General features: G+C 33.4%; 5 protein-coding genes and 1 long non-coding RNA gene across 6 annotated transcripts; 2 read left to right on the top strand and 4 right to left on the bottom strand.

Annotated features, from left to right (window-relative positions):
* Nucleotides 1–9,094: 9,094 nt before the first annotated feature.
* On the bottom strand, nucleotides 9,095–9,745 carry LOC142221975 (uncharacterized). Its single transcript, XR_012718235.1, has 3 exons — nucleotides 9,640–9,745; nucleotides 9,470–9,575; nucleotides 9,095–9,404 (listed from the first exon to the last, which is right to left on the bottom strand). It is a non-coding gene; the product is annotated as an uncharacterized LOC142221975 (long non-coding RNA).
* Nucleotides 9,746–11,393: 1,648 nt separating this feature from the next.
* Nucleotides 11,394–13,436, top strand: Dph2 (Diphthamide biosynthesis 2). The gene is made up of 3 exons (XM_075291869.1): nucleotides 11,394–11,599; nucleotides 11,654–11,794; nucleotides 12,065–13,436. Exons 1-3 carry the CDS (start codon nucleotides 11,447–11,449, stop codon nucleotides 13,229–13,231), a joined length of 1,461 nt encoding a protein of 486 aa, XP_075147984.1. The 5' UTR covers nucleotides 11,394–11,446; the 3' UTR covers nucleotides 13,232–13,436.
* A 944-nt stretch (nucleotides 13,437–14,380) lies between these two features.
* UQCR-C1 (Ubiquinol-cytochrome c reductase core protein 1) lies at nucleotides 14,381–16,507 on the bottom strand. The gene is made up of 5 exons (XM_075291868.1): nucleotides 16,331–16,507; nucleotides 15,849–16,061; nucleotides 15,457–15,785; nucleotides 15,022–15,398; nucleotides 14,381–14,964 (listed from the first exon to the last, which is right to left on the bottom strand). The coding sequence occupies exons 1-5, from the start codon at nucleotides 16,397–16,399 to the stop codon at nucleotides 14,528–14,530; spliced, it is 1,425 nt and encodes a 474-aa protein (XP_075147983.1). The 5' UTR covers nucleotides 16,400–16,507; the 3' UTR covers nucleotides 14,381–14,527.
* A 1,403-nt stretch (nucleotides 16,508–17,910) lies between these two features.
* Nucleotides 17,911–20,740, top strand: CycC (cyclin C). Its single transcript, XM_075291867.1, has 2 exons — nucleotides 17,911–18,609; nucleotides 20,431–20,740. Exons 1-2 carry the CDS (start codon nucleotides 18,022–18,024, stop codon nucleotides 20,644–20,646), a joined length of 804 nt encoding a protein of 267 aa, XP_075147982.1. The 5' UTR covers nucleotides 17,911–18,021; the 3' UTR covers nucleotides 20,647–20,740.
* Nucleotides 20,669–24,341, bottom strand: LOC142221970 (GPALPP motifs-containing protein 1). The gene is made up of 4 exons (XM_075291865.1): nucleotides 24,230–24,341; nucleotides 21,276–21,985; nucleotides 20,994–21,219; nucleotides 20,669–20,932 (listed from the first exon to the last, which is right to left on the bottom strand). Exons 2-4 carry the CDS (start codon nucleotides 21,920–21,922, stop codon nucleotides 20,768–20,770), a joined length of 1,038 nt encoding a protein of 345 aa, XP_075147980.1. The 5' UTR covers nucleotides 21,923–21,985; nucleotides 24,230–24,341; the 3' UTR covers nucleotides 20,669–20,767.
* On the bottom strand, nucleotides 22,013–24,238 carry LOC142221971 (phosphatidate cytidylyltransferase, mitochondrial). The gene has a single exon (XM_075291866.1). The coding sequence runs from the start codon at nucleotides 24,171–24,173 to the stop codon at nucleotides 23,166–23,168; it is 1,008 nt and encodes a 335-aa protein (XP_075147981.1). The 5' UTR covers nucleotides 24,174–24,238; the 3' UTR covers nucleotides 22,013–23,165.

Raw genomic sequence — 24,341 nt, 5'->3', positions numbered from 1 at the left:
TGCCCTCCGGAGCCTCTTGGAGGAGCAAAATTCATCCGATCCGGTTGAAACTTAGTACGTGGTGTTAGTATATGGTCTCTAACAACCATGCAAAAATTGGTCCATAATGATATATTGCCCTCATATAAACCTATCCCCAGATTTGACCTCCACAGCCCCTTGGAGGAGCAATCCAATCTAAATGATATTTGGTATGGCCGATAACAACCAAGCCAAAATTGGTCCGTGTCGATCTATAGTTATATATAGCCCCCAGATAAACGGATCCTCAATCACAGGAAAATCACGATTGCCACTCGAGTCAAAAATAATCTACCAAAATTTTATTGCCATAGAAAATGTTGTCAAAATTTTATATTTCTATAGAAAATTTTGTCAAAATATAATTTCTATAAAAAATTTTGTTAAAATTTTATTTCTATAGAAAATTTTGTCAAAATATAATTTCTATAAAAAATTTTGTTAAAATTTTATTTCTATAGAAAATTTTGTCAGAATTTTATTTCTGTAGCAAATTTTGTCAAAATGTTATTTCTATAGAAAATTTATGAAGCACCTCGTAGCTGGAGAGGAATATTTTGCAATATCTTTCAAAACATCAAGAATTCCACCAATCTACCAAACAGTAAAAAATCTGCCATTTTTGGTAGACTCGTGTTCATAATTGTATGTATGTAGCCCCCATATAAAGCGACCCCCATATTTCAAATCTGGCTCTATAAATACCGCACAAAAGATCATATAGGTTCGTAATTATTTATTTCCTATATACACCGGTCAAGAACAGAATATATACATACGTATTTAATCGACCTTTATTTTTGTCTACTATATATCCCGCATGGACTAACTTACAATTTAGAAGATGATGTTAAGAAGTTTTGAGATGCCTTGCTATCGGCAGCAAGCAAAGTAATTCAATTGCGGATGACCGTCTTTTGTAGAAGTTTCTACGCAATCCATGGTGGAGGGTACATAAGATTCGGCCTGGCCGTATATACTTGTTTTTTGTTTTCTTTTTTTTTCAATAGTAATTTTTTTAAATTTTTTTGTGATTACGGTTTCAACTTTTCGAAAGAATTCAAACAAGTACAGAGAAAGATCGATTTATGCACTCTAAACTAGTTTACATATGAAAATAAAAAGATGTTGACCTTAACCTAAAAATTTTAAAAGACGTGGCGTTTTTAAATTATTTTTTTTTTGGAAACAACCTTTGGGTTCTATAAAGTTTAAAGTTGGATACAGATCTCACGCACGAAGGAAAAATGTGAATCTACCATGTACAGCTGTGCGCGTGAATGAAATTTCAATCACACTCATGCACATTCACAAAGCAAAATGTTCATTCACGCACGATACGTATGGTAGCCACTCACATTCACGAAATTAAAACCAATACTCACGCACGAACTACTTTTAAATACTCATGCCCACGCACGATTCACGACAATTCACGTGACTCACGGCAAATTCACAAGACTCACGACATTTTCCAACCGGGAATGAGCAAAGGTAACAAAATTCATGAATAGCATATAGTTCGACAGCTAAATTACAGCCTGTTTCTGTATGTCGAACGAGCTCTATCGATCGACTGAAATCATAGACCAATTAAAATAGAGACATACCTTGATAATTCACCATGGTGTTGTTTATTTGCAGTGCGCAGTCATTCCACTCAATTGCGCAGTCAAGTGACTCAATTTTTTTTGGAAAACGAGAATTACCGTACAAATCAGTCAGTTTGCATTACAAAAAAGATGTGGATGTAAGAATTTTACATGTTTTTCCAATATTTGGTGTTTCATCAAAAGAACAAACGAAAGAAAACAAATTAAAGCCAAATTTAAAAATCACTCAATTGCAGACGAAAAAGAGCCATCTACGGTGTGCAGACAAACTACAGCGCTGTGAATTCACTTTCGTTGTCTATACGTTCCTTGGTCTATGATTAAATCTTGATTTTTTCGTGTGCGTGATTTTGAAGAAATTTTATTCACGCACATTCTTCGAACTGATTTTATTTCTTACTCACGTTCACGCACGGCATATTTGTTTCAGTCCCATTCACGCAAATTCACGAGAGTTGCTTCAGATTTTATTCACGACTCACGTGATTCACGACAATTTCTTGTCACGCGCACACCTCTACCACCGTGAAAGAAAATGTAGGTTTATATTAGAAAATGTTAACTAATATTAAAAATAATATTTTTTTATTTATTTATTATTATTGTATTTTATATTTTAGAAGAAAAATTGGAGTTAAAAACTGTTAAAATGTCTTCAGCGCTATATGAAGTTGAAGACACAATTTAAGAAAAATTTACTTATTTGAGAAACTTATGAACTGAATTTAAGCAAACTTCATCCATTTTAGGAAAATATGTTATATTTTTATATGTATATTCATTTATATACAAATTTTTTTTTCTCAATTTTAGTTCACGTCATTAGAGAAGAAAAAAATTCACTAAAATATCTGCAATTAAAATTTTCAAAAATATTCAATTAAAAATTTAATTGATTGAACTAATTTTTTAATTAAAACAAACATCAATAACAAGAATTAATAATACGGATTAATTTTTTAATTGACATTGCTGATTGATACTATCTATCATTTATCTGATTGAAGACATTTCAATTAAAAATTAATTGCATCAATTAATTTCGTGACTGAATCAAAAAATTATTTTTTTGTGTATATGAAAAATTTTCACACATTGGGCAAAATTAACTTATTTCCATGAACTAAAATAAAGTTAAATCGGCTATAGAAAATTTCATTGTCATTTTTCTGAGGGTAAAATAAAACTTTATTTTTGAAAGTCAAAATTGCGAAATAAATACAGAAAAAACATTGACCTAATATGAACACTTATACAACCTAAGTTTTAGGATACGCAATTTACACAATATTAATATAATACTAATTGAAATTAATTATAAATCTTTGGAATTCGTGTCCCTTCCTAATAGTAAATAAAAACATTTTTAATTCAATGAAATAATCTTTAAAATCAGCTGAGATATTAAATCTTGGGGTTGACGATAATAATGCTTCTAATATAGGCTAATACTTATTTTGAGGATTTTGCGTGTTTGGTTTAACGTTTTTTGAAATTAAGAAAATATTTTTACTTTGAAGCATCTGTCATAATTTGGATTTTTACCGACTTTTATTTATACATGAATACCTTTGTTTATATATCACAAACCATGAAAGAAAATGTAGGTAATACAAATTTCCAAAAGTCGAAAGTCCTCTTGTCCAGATTTTGACAAATCGAAATCCAGTTTTTCATTCTTATTGCAATTTCCAATGAATGGGCGGGCCATCAATATTTCTAAATGATTATGAAAGTTATGATACACTGACCACATAGTGATATTGAACATAAGCATTCCCAATACTCGTATGCATTGACTCCCTTCATCATACTCTGGCATTCCTAACACATCATGGTGCGGATACAAACATTAACACTGACCGTTAAGTAATACTAAAAAATATTTTATATAAAAAATAAAAAAAAAATTATCGAATATTATACGGAGAACGAGTCAAAACTACAAATGGTCATATTTAAAATGTATGACACAAAACCGTGGTCGTTGTAAATGCCAACTCGGATAGTAGTTTTGAGACCGCTGCTACTTAAAAGAAAATAAATTTTTCACACACACTCGCAACGTAGGTTATTAAATGCTTGTTTAATGATGGATCGATCTCATATAGAAATCAATTTATAATTTTTTTTTTCATTTTCATTTGACTCTCTGTGAAAGTCTTTAAATTTGGAAAATCATCTGTTATAGGACCATCCAGAGGGGACACGAAGAATCCAGATTTTAATTGCACTAACAAAAACTTTCCATTTGAAAAAAATAAAATTAAACCTGAAACTTCGTTACAATGTGGGTGGTCCGATAACAAACAACAAAAACAAGAAGAAATATTTTTGAAAAGTAGCGAAGCCTGGAAAATTAGTCTCGTCTCGTCTCGTCGGCTCATTTGAGTATCAAAGGCCAAGCATATGTCAAGAACATAATGTTATTTTTGAACGGGGAACAGGGTACATGTTTGTCTAATATTCTAACGAAGGTATTAAATAAATAAATAAAATATTTTTTTATTTATTTATTTAATATATAATAAATGTTTACATGCACAACAAGTCAAGGTCTACCTAAAATGGCATGTATCGGTCTATGGTTTGATAAAGCCCCCTTATATACCGATATCTCGGTTTGACTTCTTGGGCTTCTAGATACGGCATATTTTATCCAAATTGCCTGCAATGCATTATCATGAGGTACTTCTCCATAAATAATTGTGTCTAATATTTTGTGCATCGGTCCAAGTTTTGATACAGCCGTCATATAGACGGATCTCCCGATTTGACTTATTAAGCTTATAGACGCCGCAATATTTATCTAATTTGCCTGATATTCAAAATCTAAAGATATTTTAAGTCCAAAAATAAGTGTGCCTACACAGAAAAAAACTTCCACTAAAGAATTACTTGGATTGTGGTAATACTTGCCGATGGCAAGGTATCTTAAAACTTCTTAACATCGACTTCTAAATTGTAAGTTAGTCCATACGTGGTATATAGTACACAAAAAAGGTATATATGTAACCGATATGATCTCTTGACCTGTAATTAGAGAGCCAGATTGAAATATGGGGATCGCTTTATATGGGGATTATATACAATTATGGACCGATATGGACCAATTTTTGTGTGATTGGGGATCGGCCAAGTTTGGACCGATCTATACTAATTTTTGCATGGCTATCAGTGTCCATATACTAACACCAAATACAAATTTCAACTGAATCGAATGAAATTTGCTCCTCCAAGAGACTCCAAAACCAAATCTAGGGATCGATTTATATGGGGGCTATATATGATTATGAACCGATATGGACCAATTTTAGCATAGTAGTTAGAAACCATATACTAACACCACGTACCAAATTTCAACAGGATAGGATAGATTTTGCTCCTCCAAGAGGCGCCGGAGGTAAAATTTGGGAATCGGTTTATGTGTGGACTATATATAATTATGGACCGATATGGATAATTTTTTGCGTAGTTGTTAGAGACCATATACTAACACCACACACCAAATTTCAACCGGATCGGATTAATTTTGCTTCTCCATGAGGCTCCAGAGGTCAAATCTGGGGATCGGTTTATATGGGGGCTATATATACTTCTGGGCCAATATGGATCAATTTTTGCATATTTGTTAGGATCGGATTAATTTTGCTCCCCGAAGTGGCTCCGCAAGCCAAATCTGGTGGGTCGTTTATATGGGGGCTATACGTAAAAGTGGTCCGATATGACCCATTTCCAATACCATCCGACCTACATCAATAATAACTACTTGTGCCAAGTTTCAAGTCGATAACTTGTTTCGTTCGGAAGTTACCGTGATGACATGCTGAGATCGACTGAGAATTTCACCACGACCCAGAATATATATACTTTATGGAGTCTTAGAGCAATATTTCGATGTGTTACAAACGGAATGTCAAAGTTAATATACCCCCATCCTATGGTGGAGGTCGTTTCTGGCGGGTGATGAATCGTGGATTTACGTGTATGAGCCCGAAAGTAAGCAGGTTTTTCCAAGATGAGCCAAATCCAACAAAAGTTGCTCGCGCACGAAGCACTTCCAACCAAATGATGGCCTTTTTTCGGAAAAACTGGACATATCGCAATCGTACCACCAGAACAACGCAGACAAGTCAATTCTGAGTGGTACATCACCATTTGTTAGCCGGTTGTCTTCCAAGAAATAAAACAAACAAATAGCCGAAGACGGATCACTCTTCAACACCACATTATGAATTCTCACAACTGCATTTCTGAGCATTGATGGGTAATACACCGTATAATCCTGACATGGCACCGAATGACAAAGTGGTCAAAGTTTTTCGACACCTGAAGGCGGTTGATGCGTTCAGAATACATGTATCTGAGAGATACCTCAATCAGAGTGTCAGAAGTGCTTCGACAAGTGGTTCAAACTAGAGCTGTGATTTGGGATTCAATCCGTCCCGATAATCCCGGAATTTATCCCGAATCCCGGGATTTTAATTTTGAATCCCAGATATAGTTATTTTAAATTCCGGGATTTTTAGGGATGCCAAAAATAATCAAAATTTGTTAAATATCTGTCTTTTGTAGGATTTTTATTAATAATTTTTTTATTAATAAATGTTTTATTATTATTGGCCCAATTTGGCTTATGGTATTGTCGTAATAAATTTAGATTGGTGTCTTCATTCAGTATAAAGAACCCTTAGACCTGCAATAAGATAAGATCGTGTATATCTGATGAAACTTTGGATGCCTTGATATTTTTAAAATGTCACTTAAAACGATTAAGTATAAAAGAAAATCTTTAAAATCTTTTGTTGAGTACGTTAATTTATTTTTGTGTTCATACTTTTTTTAAGTAGCAATTTGATATTGCTTTTTAATTTACACTTATGTTTTTTTGTTACTTTTTCGTTAATAAAATTCAATTAAACAAATGCTAATGTACTTTCATATCCGTCGAAAATATGACAAGATCGCGTTTATCTGATAAAAATTTTGATGCCTTGATATTTTTACTTAAATCGATGAAGTACAAAAGGATTATCACATAATATTTTTGTTTTTTTTTTTTTCTTCAGAATGTTGACTTGGACTAAGTGTTCGTTAAGTATGATAGCAATTTATAATTGATTTTTAATGTACTCTTATGTTTTTTGTTGTTGTTGTTTTTTTTTTTTTTGTTAATAAAATTGAATTAAACTAAATTGGTTCAATGTACACCAACTTTAAAATATATATATATTTTTTTGATTCCATCACGAAATTAATTGATCCAATAAATTTTTTTTATTGAAATGTCTTCAATCACAGAAATGATAGTATCAATTAAAAAAGTAATTGGAAGTAAATTGAAAAATTAATTGATCCAATTAATACAATAAATTGATTCTATTAATTTTTACGATTTGTTGAATCAATTACATTTTTAATTGAATATTTTTTAAAACTCAATTAAGACTTTAATTGGAAAAATGTTCGTGAATTTTTTTCTGTGTAGATTGTTATTACTTGAAAATATTTAAAGAATCCCGAAAATTTCGGGATCCCGAAAAAACCCAGAATATCCCGGGATTCTATATTTTTAAATCCCGGATGACAGCCCTAATATTACTCAACATATTTAAAGAATCCCGCAAACTCCCGGGATTCAGTATTTTGAAATCCCGGATCCCGGGATTTATAAAAGTCGATCCCGAATGACAGCCCTAGTTCAAACGCATGCAAAATTGAATAGATTTTAATGGAGAATGTTTTGAAAAATTTTCGTTGATTAATATTAGTTTTCGTTCTCTAATGTTGACATATATGGCGGCTATATCAAAAGAGTGGCTGAAATTTACCAAATTTAACACAGCTCTTTACTTCCGGATTTGCAATTTCATGAAAATTGCAGATCCCATGCCCTCAAGAAGCCAAATCGGGAGATCGCTCTATATGGCGGCTATATAAATACATGGACTAATATAAACGAAATTTATCAAAACTCTTTATGGACCTAAAATCGCTCCAGATTTCAAATTTCATGAAAATCGTATTAATTTAGCGGCGCCTATAAGCTCTAAAATTCAAATCGGTGGATCAGATTACAAAGCGATAAAGCTCTCTTTATCGCACTAAAATAATAATTTCCCAATAAACACAGGCTGAGCGTTTTTCAAATGCAACAACTTTTCAGTTTGAGGGTAAATATAATTTTCAACATAAATTCAACATGACTTGAAATAGCTCATCTTCAATACATCTTCAAATTGTTTGCGAATTACTTCCAATTTGCCAAAATGTTGACGAAATCTTTGAAAAGGTGTTGAAGATAATATGACAAAACTTTGACAAAACACTACCCTAAAATGCAACGAAAAAACCATGTGGTTTTCAATACTTATTTGTGCAACGAAGTTCGTGGTCAATTGCAATAAGTTAAAAAATGGAACATTTTAGACAAATAAAATAGTTTATAAAAATAGGTAAGTGACAATAATAAATGAAATAAAACTTTAAGGAAGTCACTAAATGTATATCTCTTTGCAGAAAACTAAAATTATGGATTCTACGTTTTTGAAAACATTAAAAAGCTAACCGATGAAAAAATGGTGGACAATTAACTGGAACTGCTTCAAATAGTTTATAATAATTGGTACGTCAATATGAAAAATTAAATCATCACTTTAGAGAAGTCAGTAAATTTAAATCTCTTTGCAGAAAACTAAAATCTTTGGATGCTACATTCTTGCAAACATTAAGAAGAAACGTTTGAAAAATGCTAAATTTCAACAAGTTTTCAAACATTTTTTCAAAGGATTAGGGTAATATTCAAGTTGAGAAATTGTTGAGAAAATCGCGTTCTCAACAAAAAACAGACATTACCCTCAACAGTGAAATTCAACACATTAGCAATAATATCATAGACCAAGGAAGGTATAGACATCTCAAGTGAATTCACCATCCCAATAAACACAAACGTTTGAAAAATGCTAAATTTCAACAATTTTTCAAACATTTTTTCAAAGGATTAGGGTAATATTCAAGTTGAGAAATTGTTGAGAAAATCGCGTTCTCAACAAAAAACAGACATTACCCTCAACAGTGAAATTCAACACATTAACAATAATATCTCAAGTGTTATCCTCAAATTGAAATGCATCGCTACTCAATAATTTGTCAAACAATTTTCGATGCGAGTCAAATTCAAAATTAACATCGTTGCAAATACTTTTCAACCTAAATTTGTATGGATGATATCCCCACTTCAAATTGAAAGTCAAAGCCAAAATTCTATTAATTTTGTATAATTTATTCATTTTTATCAAAATAAAATATATAATAATACACTACACTACATAATACACTACAATAATAATCTTATTAAACATATCAACAAATAAGAACAAAAAAAAAAAAAAACAAACAACAAAACAAACACTTTTGCATTGATAATTCGATTTCCTTCCTTTTGGTGTCATAAAACAGCATTACAATTTATTAACATGCGGGCAATTTGAAATTAGGAACGTACAGGACCGCGTGTTAGAATTGATTTCCAACAGAAGGAATTCACAAAATATCCATTTTAAACTGATAATAGCATATGAATTAAACTGACGATGTGATGCACATTTTCATCCAGAAGTTGTTGATTTCAACAATTTGTTGTTTTTAACCATTTTAATTGGTTGCACTTGTAATGTTCCTGGAAACTTTTTCTTGTCGATAAGCCACTCATTTTTCATTGGTCAGCTTCTTAATGTTTGCAAGAATGTAGCATCCAAAGATTTTAGTTTTCTGCAAAGAGATTTAAATTTAGTGACTTCTCTAAAATGTTGATTTAATTTTTCATATTGACGTACCAATTATTATAAACTTTTTGAAGCAGTTCCAGTTAATTGTCCACCATTTTTTCATCGGTCAGCGTTTTAATGTTTTCAAGAACGTAGAATCCATAATTTTAGTTTTCTGTAAAGAGATATACATTTAGTGACTTCCTTAAAGTTTTATTTCATTTATTATTTTCACTTACCTATTTTTATAAACTATTTGGTTATTTGTCTAAAATTTTCCATTTTTTTATTTCTTGCAATTGACCACGAACTTCGTTGCACAAATAAGTATTAAAAACCACATGGTTTTTTCGTTGCATTTTAGGGTAGTGTTTTGTCAAAGTTTTCTCATATTATCTTCAACACCTTTTCAAAGATTTCGTCAACATTTAGGCAAATTGGAAGTAATTTGCAAACAATTTGAAGATGTATTGAAGATGAGCTATTTCAAGTCAAGTTGAATTTATGTTGAAAATTATATTTACCCTCAAACTGAAAAGTTGTTGCATTTGAAAAACGCTCATCTTGTGTTTATTGGGATGGTTTTGTTTATTTGCAGAGCGCAGTCATTCGACTCAATTGCGCAGTCAAGTGACTCAATTTCTTTTTGGAAAACAAGAATTACCGTACAAATCAGTCAATTTGCATTACAAAAAAGGTGTGAATGTATAGAATTTTATATGCTTTTACAATATTTGGTGTTTCATCAAGAAAACAAAGGAAAGAAAACATATTAAAGCCAAATTAAAAAATCACTCAATTGCAGACGTAAAAGAGCCCTCTACGGTGTGCAGACAAACTACAGCGCTGTGCATTCATTTGAGATGTCTATACATTCCTTGGTCTATGATAATATCTCAAGTGTTATCCTCAAATTGAAATTTATTAACATGGGGGCAATTAGGAACGTACTGGACCGCGTGTTAGAATTGATTTACAGCAGAAGGAATTCACAAAATATCCATTTTAAACTGATAATAACATATGAATTAAACTGACGATGTGATGCACATTTTCATCCAGAAGTTGTTGATTTCAACAATTTTTTGTTTTTAACAATTTTAATTGGTTGCACTTGTAATGGTTCTGGAAACTTTTTCTTGTCGATAAGCCACTCATTTTCCATTGGTCAGCTTCTTAATGTTTGCAAGAATGTAGCATCCAAAGATTTTAGTTTTCTGCAAAGAGATTTAAATTTAGTGACTTCTCTAAAGTGTTGATTTAATTTTTCATATTGACGTACCAATTAAACTATTTGAAGCAGTTCCAGTTAATTGTCCACCATTTTTAATGTTTTCAAGGCCAGCTTTTTAATGTTTTCAAGAACGTAGAATCCATAATTTTAGTTTTCTGCAAAGAGATATACATTTAGTGACTTCCTTAAAGTTTTATTTCATTTCTTATTTTCACTTACCTATTTTTATAAACTATTTGGTTACTTGTCTAAAATTTTCCATTTTTTTTTAATTTCTTGCAATTGACCACGAACTTCGTTGCACAAATAAGTATTGAAAACCACATGGTTTTTTCGTTGCATTTTAGGGTAGTGTTTTGTCAAAGTTTTCTCATATTATCTTCAACACCTTTTCAAAGATTTTGTCAACATTTTGGCAAATTGGAAGTAATACGCAAACAATTTGAAGATGTATTGAAGATGAGCTATTTCAAGTCAAGTTGAATTTATGTTAAAAATTATATTTACCCTCAAACTGAAAAGTTGTTGCATTTGAAAAACGCTCATCCTGTGTTTATTGGGATTTTTATCAATTCCATTCTATGAAAACTTATAATGGCAGGCAAATACTGATCATCGGACTTCATATAGACTTATATAACATTAGAACTTTTAATGGATTTCTCATATAGTACACATATGCTACGATTCTCCCACATGGCTTCAATTTACGACTTAGAACATTTTTCCTATTAAGGTATTGATCATCAGCTGTCTGTTGCCCACTGCTTTGTTTAATTTCAATTCAATCTTTTGGAAGTTAGTAACTAATAATGACATCGGCATTTTCTACCCCAGATACCGCTGCCTTGGAAAGGCAAACGGATTTGCCACAGGCCGAATCAGAAGTTACATTCGAGCAAATTTGGGGAAATGAACAAAAGCTGAAATGCATCGAATGGATAAGGTCTAATAAATACAAACGGGTAAGCTGAAGCTATGCACCAGTTGGACAAATAGTAAATTTTCGTGTTTGGAAGGTATGCCTGCAATTCCCTGATAGTTATCTGAAGTATAGTGATGCCATTGCCACTTGCATTAAAAAGCAATTCGGTGAAACAGACGATGTTAAAACATTTATTTTAGCTGATACATCCTATGGCAGTTGTTGTGTTGATGAGGTGCGTTACAATGTTTTTCTTTCTGCTAAGCCGCATTTTACGGAGATTGCTCCAGATTTCTATGAAATAGTGTTGAAAATTTGGTTTCCAAGCCAAATGCTATCGTAAATAACCCAAAGAAACCAAATTAATAAGAATGAAACTAAATTCAGCCACGGCAAAATTTGAACGCTATTCCAGTAACTCAGGAGCACACTTCGTATAATGCATATTTTCTTTTCCCATTTAATGTTATGTTTTGTAATATGTTATTCACATCAAAATTTGTAGATAGCTGCTGCTCATGTCGAAGCTGACAGTCTAGTGCATTTTGGCAATGCATGTCGCAGTAAAGTTTCACGCCTGCCAGTCCTATATAGCTTTCCTCATCTCGATATAGAATTGCCAAAATTCTTTGATTTTCTTAAAACCCTTGTGATATATACAGAAGGACAAAAAGTAACGATTTACTTCGATATCGGTTATCATTATTTGTTAAATGATGCCAACGAAAAAGAGCTGGCCAATCATATTTTACAACTGAAGGCCAAGGAAATTGATATAATCTCATATTGTGGCGATAAATTTGGTTTGCTGTCGGAAGATGGCACATTTTCCATTGTGTCAGGTGAATGCGACAAGGAAATAGATCCTTGCAGAATTTGCATTTTTGTTGGTACTGATAATCAAAGATTTTTCAACTTGTCCCTTACAACGAAAGCAGTTAAATGGTTTATTTACGACACTATATTAGCTAAGGGAAGCGAGAAGAACCCTCTTACAGCTAATTATATACGACGCCGTTATTTCTACATAGAGAAATGCAAAGATGCCCAAACATTGGGTCTGATCGTAGCTACACTGACATCGAATGGCTATTTGGATGTTGTGAAACGTCTTCAGACTATGGCCAAATCGAGAGGCATTAAAACGCAAATAATATCAGTGGGTCGTATAAATCCTGCAAAGTTGGCAAATTTCTTAGAAATTGATTGTTTTGTTCTTATCGGATGCCCTTTTAATAATATGTTTGAATCGAAGGAGTTTTACAAGCCCATTGTTTCGGTTTTTGAGGCTGAAATGGCTTTAAATCCAGCATGGCATATGCGTTACCCGGAATCGTATGTCACAGATTTTAAGGACCTATTGCCAGAAGGCCGTAGTTTTCTCGAATTTAATGCAAACGATATAAATCCAGAAGATGTAAGTTTACTTACGGGTCGTTTACGTTCAAATGCTGCTAATGGAAATGACGTGGAGACGGCTAACTTATCCGCCTTGTCCGAGCAACATCAAGCAGTGGCCACACAAGCAAGAATGGAAATGATGACAACAAACACAGGTTTGAGATTCGAAGATCGCACCTGGCAGGGTCTAGATCCTGCTTTAGGACAAACTGAGCCATCTAAGTTAGAAAAAGGGTTAAGTGGGATTCCTATACGATACACTCACGATTAAAAAATGTGGAAACAAAATGTACTTAACATTTCCAAGAACAACAGCTGCAAATAAGCATATATTGGGATAATGAATAGTGTGTATTTTTATTTTATTTTTTTTTTTACTGGATTGTAGAAAATATTTTCTTCCTTACCCTATCTACCAGACTTGAAGCTAATTATAAGATTTATTCGAATTGAAAATATATAGATTGGAAAAAGAATATTTTTTGTGTTATTTTGTAATAACTTACGATAACATGGACCACAGGAGGTGGAAATTTATATTATTTGTAGATGAAATTTATATTATTTGTAGTCGTGGTCTTGTGTCAAATACTGGGTGTTGTAAAACTAATCTGTATCGTAAGTGATCCACTTTTCCTCGCCAATCACCAACAGTGAAAAATGGGATAATACCAAATATTTTTTACTATGTTTAGTTCTCGGTAATATGACAAAAGTTAAAATAAAAAAATGTTAGTTCTTGTAACATTTCTAAATGCCTTAAATTTATAAAGTAAACAATTTTAAAGCGGATAATTATAGTCATTTGAGCTGTGTGGTTTTATCATCTATATTTTGCCAGCCCGTTATTTCAGGCTCGCTTGGACTATTCTGTCCATTGTGATACCACAGCGATGAACTTCTCTCTTATCACTGAATACTGCCCGTTTCTATGTTTAGCTCAATGACAAGGTGATAGCCGAGTTCGAATGGCGTTGCACATTGCGGCGAAATCACTTAAAGAAGTTTTTAAATACTCAGAAATGTCACGAGCATTACTGAGAAGCGATAATCCACCGGTGAAAAACATTTTGGCGTTCGGTCGACACTGGGGTTGAACCCTGCCGTATATACTTGTTTTAAAGATAGTTCATTCTTGACATAGCCATAATGATGCAGCAATTTTACGTAATATTGCAATTTTTTTGGGAATCTGACAGAATTTCTACGAAGAACTAAACCCAAACCAAATGTCCTTCCCATGATTAACATTCAAAATCCAATCACATACGCCAACATGAAGAAACTTCGGAAATTCACCGAAAAGTGTCCATACTGAATCCATAATTTTAGATTTTTATTGAGAATATCGATAAAAGCTCACTCACTAATCCATCGTTATTTAAGTTCAATCCTGGCAGAAAATTCGATTGACAACATATATTGTTTATTATTTTTATATTTTAAGATGTTTTTGTTGTTTTGAATATTTGTTATCATTAAATTAATTTTCTACATATTTCATTTTCGTAACTTCGTTTCGAAATTAACCTGCAAACTCTTAAGCAATCCGCTAAATATTTATTATTTAAACTCTCAACCAGTACATAGAAGAGCGGATTCTGTTATAGTCGGGTAGATTTTCAACGGGACCAACAGCAGCTACGGCAGGACATCTGTCGAAGATATATTTCATTCCAACATCACGAATGTTTTGTACATCAACGGCATCAATACGTTGTTCAAGTTCGTGTAGGGGGATACGGCGGTTATAGCATAACATTTGGCGACCGATATCTTCGCAAACAGGAGTAGTACCGTCCAATTGCAACAACATGTTGGTCTTCAACAAGTTCTTTGCACGTTCAACTTCAGCCTCAGTTACCATGGTGCACAAACGCATCCATTCGGCTTGAACATTGAAAAGCATATTTTCGCATTCCAATGGATCGCAAACGAAATAAATGCCCCACAAACCGGTATCTTTGTAGCAAGTATTGAAGGATTGGAAGCTGTGGCACAAATCTGAAACAGGAAGCAATGTAAAAATTTCTGCTTGTTTGATTTTATTCATTTACTTACTGTCTTCAGCGCTGGCACGAGCCAAGTTAGAGGCATTGTTGACACCACCACCTTGAGAACGATCCCAAGCACCAATAAGAGTGTTAGCAACCATCAAGGGAATGTTGTCTTGATCGGTCCATCCACAGCCCTCAACAGCAACAGCAATATGGGCCAATGGCAAGGAATCATCACGCACACGCACTTCTGAACCAGTGAAACGGCATGGTGTTACTTCAGGTGCCTTACCATCGTAAGTGTTGGCCAATTTTCCTAAATGTTGCTCAGCCAATTTAACCAATTCATTGTGCTTTACACCACCAGCACCAGCCAAGACAACACGAGAAGCCTTGTAGTGGGTGCTAATGTAGTCTTGCAAATCGGATTTGCCAATAGACCTAAAAGATGTCTCGCTTTAATTACGACAAAATCAAAAGGGCCAACAAAGCTACTCACTTAATGTTCTTTGTGGGGCCCAAAATGGTTTGACCCAATGGGGTACCTTGATAGGCAGTAGCGTGCAAATGATCGAACACAACTTCTTGCAAATTGCTTTCAACTTCTTGCATTTCACGCAAAATGACAGAGCGTTCGCGTTCAATTTCAGATTCTCCCAATTTCGAGTTTTGGATGATGTCAGACAAAATTTCTACAGCCTTAGGTACATCCTTCGACAAACACTTGGCATAGAAAACAGTTTGCTCCCGAGAAGTATAGGCATTCAAATGAGCACCCATATTCTCAACTTCCAATTCCAAGTCGGTTTGGGAACGTTTGGCAGTGCCCTAAAAATGAAAAATGTTCATTAGAAACAAAGAACACTTCAGAAAAATATTAATACAAAATACCTTAAAAGCCATGTGTTCCAAGAAATGGGCAACACCATTGTTTTGGGGGGTCTCGGAACGAGAACCAGCATCGATCCAAAGACCTACGGTGGCAGTGGCAGCACCTGAATCTTCGCTAGCAACACGCAAGCTATTATCCAAAGTGGTCACCTGAGTGGCAGGGATGTTGACGAGAGTTTTCTTTAAGCTAGCAGCATCGGAAGCCTTATAGCGCTGTAAAAGGAAATCATTAGAACCACATATACCCCTAACCTCAAAATCGCTTCAAGTTCTATTAATTTAAAATAGTATTTTATCACAAAAAGAAAGAAAAAATTAATGTCTCTCATACGCCGGCTTTTTTTAATGTCGGCTACAAGAATCCATAACAATTTTCTGGCTGTATTTTGCATTTTCCATTACGTAATGTCGCAAAGGTTCTCCTTTTGTAATCGCACTATTCGATGTAACAACTGAAATTTTTGAACATTTCTTGTTTTTACCTTCAACAAATTCACTCCTTTGGTTAATTGTCGCAAGTTTTGCGAAACGCCAAGCACACGCATAGCCATGGTGATAGATATTCCTAATTTTAATTTACTGGTACACCTTAATAATTACAAAATACTCTCGTTAAAGGGGCCCACTGGCTACGAAAATTTCTATTGCACGAAGTTAGCTGCACCAAATGACATTTGCTGTTGTCAAATTTGGTATGTTCAGTGCAATCTTGAAAAATGTGAGGGGTACAACACATTGCATGAAGGGTTAGTCGATTTTTCTCTGTCGATTAGACAATGTTCCCACTGACTCGTTTTTCCAAAACATTTCACTACTGTTCACACGAGTTGAGATGGTTTAGTTCGACAGTTACCATGGAAATTAGAAATGCTGGCAGGGTAATTATTTTCATTTTATTTAACTCATTTTACAACCAAGCCGAAATGGCCATATATATATATGGTATACCTTGAGTAAGAATGTATTATACATGAGGTATACTATAAAAAGCACAATTTCATCAAAAATCGAGCTAAACGATAAGGTCCTCCTTTGAACTCCTTTCATGTGAAATGGAATTTGTGCCAAATAAAATAAAAAGCAATAAAAGGTACATCGAGAATATGGCAAGATCACATTTATCTGATAAAAATTTGGATGCCTTCATATTTTTAAGAAGTTACTTAAAACGATGAAGTACAAAAAGATTAATGTAGTGTACGAAAATACACCTAATCTAAAGGTAAGTACTATGTTCGCTTTTCAAGTTGAAATTTTCGCGATTACTTTATTAAAATAGTTCAATATAAAGGTGGGTATTAAGTTCGAGTTTAACCGCTAAAAACGTCATTTTTTCACGATTACTTTTCTTTAATAATCCATTTTAAGGAATACAAACTTTGTGAAAATTTTCACTTTAGCGATTTTAGCGGCTAAACTCGAACTTAATACTCACCTTAAAGTAGAAAAATTAACTAAATTAATGCGCAGTTTCTTGTTCCTCTAAATTTCGGCAAGACAATATGGGAATATGTTTTGTTATAATTTTGTTTGTTTATAATTTTGATTATATCATGAAAAGAAATCGCGAAAATAAAGTGATTTTCAACTTGAAAAGCGAATATAGTACTCACCTTAAGACCTTAAAATGTTTTGCTGAGTAATTTTGTTTTTCTTTTCTTCATATTGTTCAGTTGGGCTCAGTGTTCGTTAAGTATGATAGCAATTTGTAATTGGTTTCTAATTAACTCTTATGTTCTATTTTATTTTTTTTTTGTTAATAAAATTGAATTACAACAATTTTTTGACGCTGAAGATTGTTATTGCATAAAATATTTAAAGAACCCCAAACATTTCAGGAACCCGAAAAAATCCCGGGATGCCGAGATTCTATATTTTGAAATCCCGAATCCCGGGATTTATAAAAATCGATCCAGAATGACAGCCCTAGTAATTATAAGTAATTCAAATCATAAAACAAATCCCATTGTGTGAATGCGCCATAAGATCATTACTAGATAATTTTGAGGGAGCTATCACAATGTAAACATTGTCACTTACGAGTAGTGATTGCAAGTACCGAATACATTTGCATTCCAGCCAATACCAAGCAGCCGCTTCTTTCACCTGCTTTTATTTGCAAAGAGTATATAGCTCGTCTTGGAGGTTCCTTAGTTTATTATCTGTTAGTTTAATGGCTGGAAATTTCTGGCAAAGCTCACATTCACAACAATGGATATTAGATCGCCAGGATTTAATACGTGAACGGCAATATGATTTGCAAATTCTAAGTGAGGAAGAGTACCAGAAAGTGTTCATATTTTTCGCCAATGTCATTCAGGTATTGGGCGAACAATTAAAGCTGCGACAACAGGTTATTGCCACGGCGACGGTGTATTTTAAACGTTTTTATGCCCGAAATTCCTTGAAGAATATTGACCCGCTCCTATTAGCGCCGACCTGTATATTACTCGCATCAAAAGTCGAAGAGTTTGGCGTCATATCCAATTCTCGATTGATTTCAATTTGCCAGTCAGTTATCAAAAGCAAATTTAGTTATGCTTACACCCAGGACTTTCCCTATCGTACAAATCACATATTAGAGTGTGAATTTTATTTATTAGAGAATTTAGATTGTTGCCTGATAGTCTATCAACCCTATCGACCATTACTTCAACTAGTCCAGGATATGGGTCAGGAGGATCAGTTATTAACCTTAAGTTGGCGAATTGTAAATGATTCATTGCGAACGGATGTTTGTTTGCTGTATCCACCATATCAGGTAAGTTAGTTTTATTTATATATTTAATGATTCTTTTAAACCACCCTATGAAATACAATTTTTCAGATAGATATCTGAAATTACAAAATTACGACCAAATACATAAGGAAAGGACCACAAATGGTGTTAGGTACCACTCATAGGGAAGATTTTAGAAGTCAATTATTCTTAAAAATGCCGCCTGCGAAATAATTAAGAAGAATTATTAGTCTTCGGAGGGAACGGGAAACTAACATGAGAGACTTTATTGCTGCATATTCCTCTTCGTTATGACTAGTCTGGCAGTAATAATCCTGTTCAGAATTTGCTAGTCGTTGGCCTGTCCATCATGGCAGCTCATTTAATCGTTGACTAAGAACAATGTTTATAGTTATTAATGAGGGATCATATTAGCTAGGATTCTTTGAACCTTTAGATATCGGGAATCATTCTTTTTTAACTTACACTAAGTGATTTAGGAATACATAATATTAAATTGCTTGGACATTTCATTGGAGGGGTTAGAGCATAAACGGCGTAGTGCTGATGTATACTAACCTCCATAATCTGGTATTATTTTGCAACCCTACAGCGACGTAATAAATATGGTTCAAAGTCGATCTTCCTGTCTTACTTCTTGATGGTTTTTAGTGGCAACTTTCATCCGATATTCCAGAACTTGAGCTAAGAATGCCGGCAAGTCGAAGTCTATGATATTTAAATCTTACGGTAACACGTCGTTACGTTTTAATATTGGCGGTAATATTCTTCATAACGTAAGTGAAATGAGAGTATTGGGTTTTTGCCTGGATAATCACTTGAAATTCGATAAGCATGTGAACAAAGTTATATCAAATGTCACTACCATTCTGCGAAGGGTATATAACACATCGTCCGCTATACCATTTGGTGTAAGGAAGAAGATTGGGATTAGTTTGATTCTGCCGCATATTACGTATGGACTTGAGGTATTCTCAGGATCCACTTTAGGTAGCCTTCATCATTTGAAAATGTGTTTTAATCGTAGTGTTCGCTACATATATCACTTGGGTTATTATGATCATGTCACATCTCGCTCAATTGAACTCCTAGGTTGTATATTCGATAACTTCATGAAGCTTAGAACCATGATGTTGTTTTACAAAGTACTTAAATTTAGGACACCGCCAAATCTGGCAGACAGATTCCAGTTTGGAGGTTCGAGTAGAATGCATGCGTTGGTAATGCCCCGTTTTCAGACTTTGGTGATGCAGCGATCGTTCCTAAATCGAGTCACACGGTTATGGAATACCTTAATACCTTACGAAAATAGAAATTTTAATTTACCATGTTTTAAGTTTAAGGAACTGGTTTTATCTCGGTTATGAACATCTACCATAGCTAACACTTAAATTTTTCGAACTGTGTTTACGCTACAAACATCTCTTTTTCCTTCCATTCATCCATGTTCGTGTTAGGTTCTTGAATCTTGAATAGTATATTAATAACATATTCAAAAATTATATATAGTATTGATGTTGATGAGCTTAAATTATATTTTATAATTAAGTGTCAAACCAATGTAAAACTTTTGTAATCAATTTTGGCCTTATTTGAGCTTCTGATTATGATTATAAATAAAGTGAAATGAAATGAAAATGAAATAAATATAATCTCATCGTCCTCTCGGTCAATACTTTGAAATTGCCCCCATATACATAGATTGATGATTTACTTGGTGAACGAGTTAAAGAAAGATAGTTATTTAGAAACACATAATTATGTTGTGTAAATCGATATATGAATATTTCGATATGTCTATTTTGCTACAATCAATTCTTTTTTATTATTTTTTTTTTTCAGATAGCTATTGCCTGCCTTCAAATCGCTTGTGTGATTCTGCAAAAAGACTCAATGAAACAATGGTTTGCTGAGCTAAATGTTGACCTTGATAAAGTTCAAGAAATTGTTCGCGCTATTGTTAATTTATTTGAATTGTGGAAGGATTGGAAGGAAAAAGATGAAATACAAATGTTGTTGGCAAAAATTCCCAAACCAAAACCTGCACCACAGCGCTGATAATATTGCATTTGTCTTAATATTAATTTTACGAAAAATGTATTTATCATAGTCTTAAGTTAAAAATATAAAAGAGAAAGTAATACACATTGAATATATGAATTTGTGTAGAAATTTTTAATTAAAGGTATTTTGTATGGCCTCTTGAAAATTTAGTATCCAAGAGTTTGGCTTTGTCCACAATTTGCTTTGTCTGGTGGCTATCAATTTTATTTAGTTTTAAATCAATATCTCGACTAAAAGGACGTCTTTCGGGTTTAGCTCCACTTTCTTTCAGCTCCTTCGCCTGGTTAAAGAAAAATATATAGTGGTAAATGACTTTCAATAATTCTATTTCGATTGATTACCTTTCGCTTCTCTTCTTTTCTCAGTTTCTTTTGATGAATATCTACCAATGATTCTTCACGTTTGTGTTTCTTTTTATGTTTTTTTGCCATAGCCTCTTGTTCATCATCTCTTTGTTTATCGTAAAAAGCTTGAGCCTGTGCCTTTAGACTTTCTCTAGATTCTTTGGATGTACTAGGTTTCGTTTTTTCGCCATCAGCGCTTTGAGGCGTTTTAGTCCATGATGATCTGCAGAGGAGTTACATTTATTACAAAATTGTGGGCATGTTGTTCATTTAGCTTACCTATCACTAAAGTCAGGCTTTTCTTTTCCTTGATGAAAGCCTCTCTTGATGTTATTTAATGCTGCTAACCCTCCTTTTAATCCCACCTCTGGCAATTCCAACATCCATTCTTCACGAACCGTTTGATCTATGTTTGTCGGGCAATTAATTCCATCAATTGTGGCTAATTTCAGTTCTAATGCCCGTTTTTCTAACTCTATTTGTGTAGCCGACATTTCTTTGTCATTTGCAATAGGTATGGGGCCGTAGGATCCAATTAATGTGGTTTCTTCATCTTCACTGCTATCCATTTTTTGAGGGCTAGATTTGGGACTAAAGTCTTGATTTGTTGTTTGTTCTACGTTGGTGAAATCTTTTGGCATTACTGGACCTATAACTATTGATTGACTATCACTCTTCTTATTCAATAGATGTGGTGGTAAGGCTGGGCCAAAAGAATCTACTTCTTCATTTGTGTTGTCTAAATTTCTAGGAGGAGCTATGGGTTTAATGTTTGCAACATCTTCCTCTTTTCGCGAGCGTTTTTTCTCTTTACGTAGTTTCTTTTCCTTTTTATGCTTTTTTGACTTCTTTTTTAATTTCTTGATTTGTCTTCTTTTCCTTTCATCTTCAGAAGTTGATGAACTTGAACCAGTGTCGCTAGACATTCTCCTAAGGTAATATGGGTGTGTGTGAAATCAACCAAAAATTATGATGTATGGGTGTTTTAACTAAAAATAAAAAAGAAAACAAATGAGTTGAAGCTTTTGGGAATACGTCCGACATTTATTCATTTCAACAAAAGATCCATATCGGTTTATACATTTTTCTTCTATACTATATAATAGAAGTATGTTCCATAATATTAATATTCTCATTAGTGAAGTATATATTTTATTTTTAGTTGCTTATATTTTTCTAGATAAGAGGGTACAGCTTAAGAGAAAAAGGTATCACTATTCGTTTTGGATCCAACGGACTAGATAGCTACATTAGAACATTGTAAAACAAAAGCAATTTGGCCTTTTTGATTGGGAATCAAAAGAAAACAAAACTATGGTAAAACCCCATGATTTGGCCCAGTGGCCATTTTCGAATGAAGGTTATGGCGAACTAATATTCAAAGTGTACTGTTTAACAGACCTAATCTACTAATTTTCGATAAACATCCATTAATTTAACCCTAGACAGTCAACTTTCGTCAAAATGACGACGTTAAATTTTAATTTCGACGTAAGGTGTTTTTTGCTCACTTGGAAAATCATAAATTTAAGTCATACTATTCAACCAATAAATTTTTATTTATTGTTAGTGAAAATTTAACTGAGCAACATAGTAAACAAAATTTTTGTTATCATTTTTGTTCACGGTGCAATTTATAGAGCCTTGAAATAGGCCGTAGTCAAAATGACGAAGGATGCTAAAGTCAGTACAAAACATAAGGATGACTTTCCAGGGTTAAAAAATAGTATGCTCATAGAACGCTCAAGAGATTTTTTGCGTTTACAATTACCGATAACATGGGGATTACATTAGATAAAAGTCTTAGTTAATTTATATTTTTGTTTAAGCTATTAATTCTGGAATATATCCATCGTTCAATTTTGAATAAAATGCGTAAAATGCCTTATGAAAATTAAATAAAAATATATAGGAAGTTTTCTCCATCAAACATTTACACAGGCTCTATTGTCTAGTAACAAATATATTCATATTCAAACTCTATGTCTATAAAAATAAATACAAAATATTAACAATTTGTACAATTATTTGATTCTAATACAATTCCTAGTACAAAATAACAAATGCCGTAAATTAGTACATAAGTTTCAATAACAACAAATCCAGAAGCTCTTTTGTCTTATTATTAAGCGTATAAATGTAATAACAAACCAACATGTCAACTGTCTTTTATTTTTTGAAGGTTTTCATGGCCTTTCGTGAGGCATATAATATAGATTTAAGAATGCCTGCACTGGGTATGTTTTTTATTGTCTGCGTTATACTGCTACGCCACACTATATCATTTACCGATATCTGTACTATCTCGTGCAAATTTTTCAAGGCAGCCAAGGGACCAATTATGTCTATATAGCTACCCTTGAAAACAGCATTGCGTATAAGACGTCTTTGCAATTCCGCAGGAGCTTGTCGCAAATGATATTCTACGGCTTTTATTGATTTATCCTGTTCGAATTGAGTTACCAATTTCTCCGAACCTTTTTCTTTGGCACCAAAATCTACTGCTACATATTGTGCCAAGTCTTTCATTACAGGCGAATACAGATCAAAGAAATCCTTTTCTTGGGCCTTTACAATATTGGCCACTTTATTTTTATTCTCTCCAAATATCATGCGAAAGTCGCCTTTATAACTAAGATTTGATATGGTGTGAAATAATTGATATGAGGTAAATTTTTCTGGCAGCAGGAGCAAAGCAACCTGAAATGCATTTCGTAAATTTGTAGCCAAAGCTTGCTTCAATTCTTCATCATCAACGGGTGGTACAATGTCTTGAACTGGCTTGTGCAAGCGCCCCGCCATATACAAATGTTTCCATTCTAGAAGATCTTGTAACATTTGATCTTTTGATATGACACCGTATTTTATTTTCACATCCAAATCGGCCAGTGGTACTAGTGTATTAAAATAAACACCGGCACCAAACTTCTCTTGGTATGTCATTATGCATTTTGGTCCTAAATGTCGCATTGCCGAGTAATGGCTTTCATGGCGGTTAATATTTTCAGCATGCCAACCCAAAGGATCTCGAACACAAAACACCAAATCGATAATGTTGTCCTTTTGCTTAGCTACATCAACGTATCCAACTTGTTGTTTTACCCCAGAACCATAAGCGAAAACGTAAGATATGCCGCCGCGTGGGAAACGAGCCAAAATATCTTTATACAAACTCATTGATAGCTATATGGATCTATATAATATATAAACGTTAGTTGTGGGTTAATTATTACTTGTTCGAAACTAGCGTTTTTGGAGTTTTAATTCAAGAAATCCTCAATTTTTCCGGAGGATGTTACAAAAACTCTGCACTGTGCCAATTATTGCCAGTTGTAAATTTTTTTT

This window comes from Haematobia irritans, chromosome 1, assembly GCF_050003625.1.
Source record: "Haematobia irritans isolate KBUSLIRL chromosome 1, ASM5000362v1, whole genome shotgun sequence".
NCBI classification, from domain to species: Eukaryota; Metazoa; Arthropoda; class Insecta; order Diptera; family Muscidae; genus Haematobia; species Haematobia irritans.
This window is presented reverse-complemented; position numbering and strand designations above follow the sequence as displayed.